The 2,500-nt window shown below is 41.2% G+C and overlaps 2 protein-coding genes across 6 annotated transcripts in view; one reads left to right on the forward strand and one right to left on the reverse strand.

Annotated features, from left to right (window-relative positions):
* LOC138026990 (photoreceptor-specific nuclear receptor-like) overlaps positions 1 to 2,500 on the forward strand; it is a 17,861-nt gene that overhangs the window by 7,944 nt on the left and 7,417 nt on the right. For all 5 annotated transcript variants that reach the window (XR_011127381.1, XR_011127380.1, XM_068874473.1 and 2 more), the window contains exon 2: positions 23 to 232. Coding sequence is in view for 3 of the 5 variants with exons in the window: in XM_068874473.1 (XP_068730574.1) it covers positions 23 to 232 (210 nt within the window). In the remaining 2 variants the exon portion in view is untranslated. The remainder of the gene's footprint in view (positions 1 to 22; positions 233 to 2,500) is intronic.
* LOC138026992 (uncharacterized) overlaps positions 1 to 2,500 on the reverse strand; it is a 159,171-nt gene that overhangs the window by 3,003 nt on the left and 153,668 nt on the right. The gene's annotated exons all lie outside the window — the stretch shown is intronic.

Genomic DNA, 2,500 nt, shown 5'->3' on the forward strand with positions numbered 1-2,500 from the left:
GCCGATTGTAATCTCTCCGCAGCTTGTGAGGTATGTGGTGACAAATCCACTGGCAAGCACTATGGAGTGTTCTCGTGTGATGGCTGCAGCGGTTTCTACAAAAGGACCTGCCGTCGGTCTGAGCCTTGGTTGTGCAAGGCACAAGGAAACTGCCCTGTGGACAAGAGCAGTCGGAATGACTGCAAAGCGTGTAGATTGAAGAAATGCATCGAGATCGGGATGAACCTTGAAGGTAAGTAACAACACAGGAAGGCGATTTCTTAAATTTTACTTTCAATTTGAACAGGTGGAACTTGAGTTTTTGCCGTTGCACGCCTCGTCAGTTAGGCTGTGAATTAGTCGAAAGGTAATCAATTTGTTCGTGCTTCATAAGACTAGGGTACGAATCACGGTCGTTCTAAGCCTTTTTTTATATAATTCAGTTTGACTTCGCGGGAAACACTCTTGCGTACAATAAGTCTCGTTACTCGAGAACACATAAACACGGGAACACATTAGCCCAATAACAGTGACCTGCTCCCGACTGAATGGCTTCATAGCTCAGAGCATTGTACCAGCATTGTACCAGCGTAGAAGAGGTCATGGGTCGTAGTTAGGCCCAGCTCTTAGAGATATTAGAGAGCTTTAGATTCTAGGACGAGAACGACTACGAGTAAGAGATTTTCTCAACGAACAACAGTGAGCGCGCGCTCACCAGCGTCATTTTGGCGGGGAAAACGTGATACCGTCGTCATTTTAGTACGAGGTTTTGCAAAAATGTCGTCGTATCAAAACAAGTCAACAACACGGTAGCAGTTTTGGCTTTTTTCGATCAGCAAAAAGACTCAGTTACCAGCAAGAAGAATAACTGAGCAACCTACACTGCTAACAAAGAGTAAGATTAATCGTTCGGGTTATGAATCTTCTAAGTATTTTCGCTAAAACCGGGCAGTCAAATCTCGTCCTCGTCCTAGAGTCTAAAGGTCCCTATTGGGAGTAATTAGAAAACTTAGCTTTCCTCCCAATCACGCATCTCGCGGCTTGCAATTTTATTGAATACGAAGTGCTTTTGCGGTGACTTGTATTCAAACTAATCGTCAATTTTTACATTACACCATTTCGATGCATGTTCGCTAGCTCATATTTTCGAACTGGTTATGTAACGAGAAAACATAATTTTCCTTATCATGTTCAGTCTCGCTCAGAACAGGAAGCGTCAGCCGTAGTAATGCTTCGGCAATTTCTTCAAGAGGAGGTTAGAGAATTTTAGTAACACTTGGCGCATGCATTTTTTTCAAGCTACAATTTATTCCCTCTCTTGCCATGCACACATAATAGCAAAAGATGGGAAGAATCTTCCTGCAGTGGCATCGGTCTCGGACTTTTACTGCCGGACGAATTGTTCTAGCTGGAGACCATTGCTCCTCTAACCACGAAAGATAAGACTTTCAGTTGTAAGATCTAAAATAGAATGTCTTGACTTAAAATCTGGTAGGCGGTAGAGACGTTTTCAATTTCTTGTCGGATTGTTTCAAATGTATGGTCTTAAAGAAACGACTGAAAAGGTCGGTAGACCCGGTCTGTTCCATCACCTGAATGTTTATCAACTCTATGAGATTTAAAAAAAAAAATCCATACTTTTCCGAAATTGCAGGGAACTCTGACGTGAGGATAGAGGTCTTACCTCTATCGTAGACCACGCTGAGTTGCGTGTGTCGGGGAGTACTAGCGAGATTCTTCGGTTAAACATCGTTTTCGTAGTGGACGAACCGGAAGCTTGTTGCATTTTACGTAGGTAGAGATTTCTAATTTGAAATCACCTAAAAGATTCGTAATATGGAAAAACTAGTCCCTGGCATTTTCGAAAGTGTTCTTTTGACAATTTTTGGCACTAAAAAAACGTCAGCTGGGTTTTTTTGTCTTGCAAGTAGTTCACTGGCCCGGATAATTCGTGGTAGATTACTTCAAGCTAATCATTTCGAAAAGGAAGGTTTTGTACCTAAAAATACTTGAGTTCTTCTCCAGCCAAAAATTCCGAACAGATCAAACTTTTCAAATTATCACCCCAAGTAGTCAAGAAGCTTTGAGTTAATTTTTTTGTTGGTCCCCCCTGGTGAGCAAATATCATCCTCAAACGACTTTTCTATCACTCTAGAGCAGAATGCTAATAGCAGACATCTGTGTATTTTTATCAAAGTTTGAGGAAGATGGAAATGAACGACTTAAGATATACTTATCCCACTCATGGTTTTTCAAAGCTGTGCACAGCTTTGCGATTCTTGAATTCTTGGTGTTGAAATCCCATCGACAAAATTTTTAGACAAAAGACAATTGCATTAGTCTCCTAATTTTTTTGCCTCTGCTGTGCCGGAGAACTTTGAAATCGATATTGTTTTTGTTTGAGGGTGGGAAAACTTTCTCTCTGCTTTTATTGCAACTGACTGCCCAAGTTTTCTAAATATTCTAGTTAAGCCGATTGTCCGATTGCATTTAGATTGTAATGTGTTGGTACGCAATGTGT

This window comes from Montipora capricornis, chromosome 12 (genome assembly GCF_036669925.1).
Source record: "Montipora capricornis isolate CH-2021 chromosome 12, ASM3666992v2, whole genome shotgun sequence".
NCBI classification, from domain to species: domain Eukaryota; kingdom Metazoa; phylum Cnidaria; class Anthozoa; order Scleractinia; family Acroporidae; genus Montipora; species Montipora capricornis.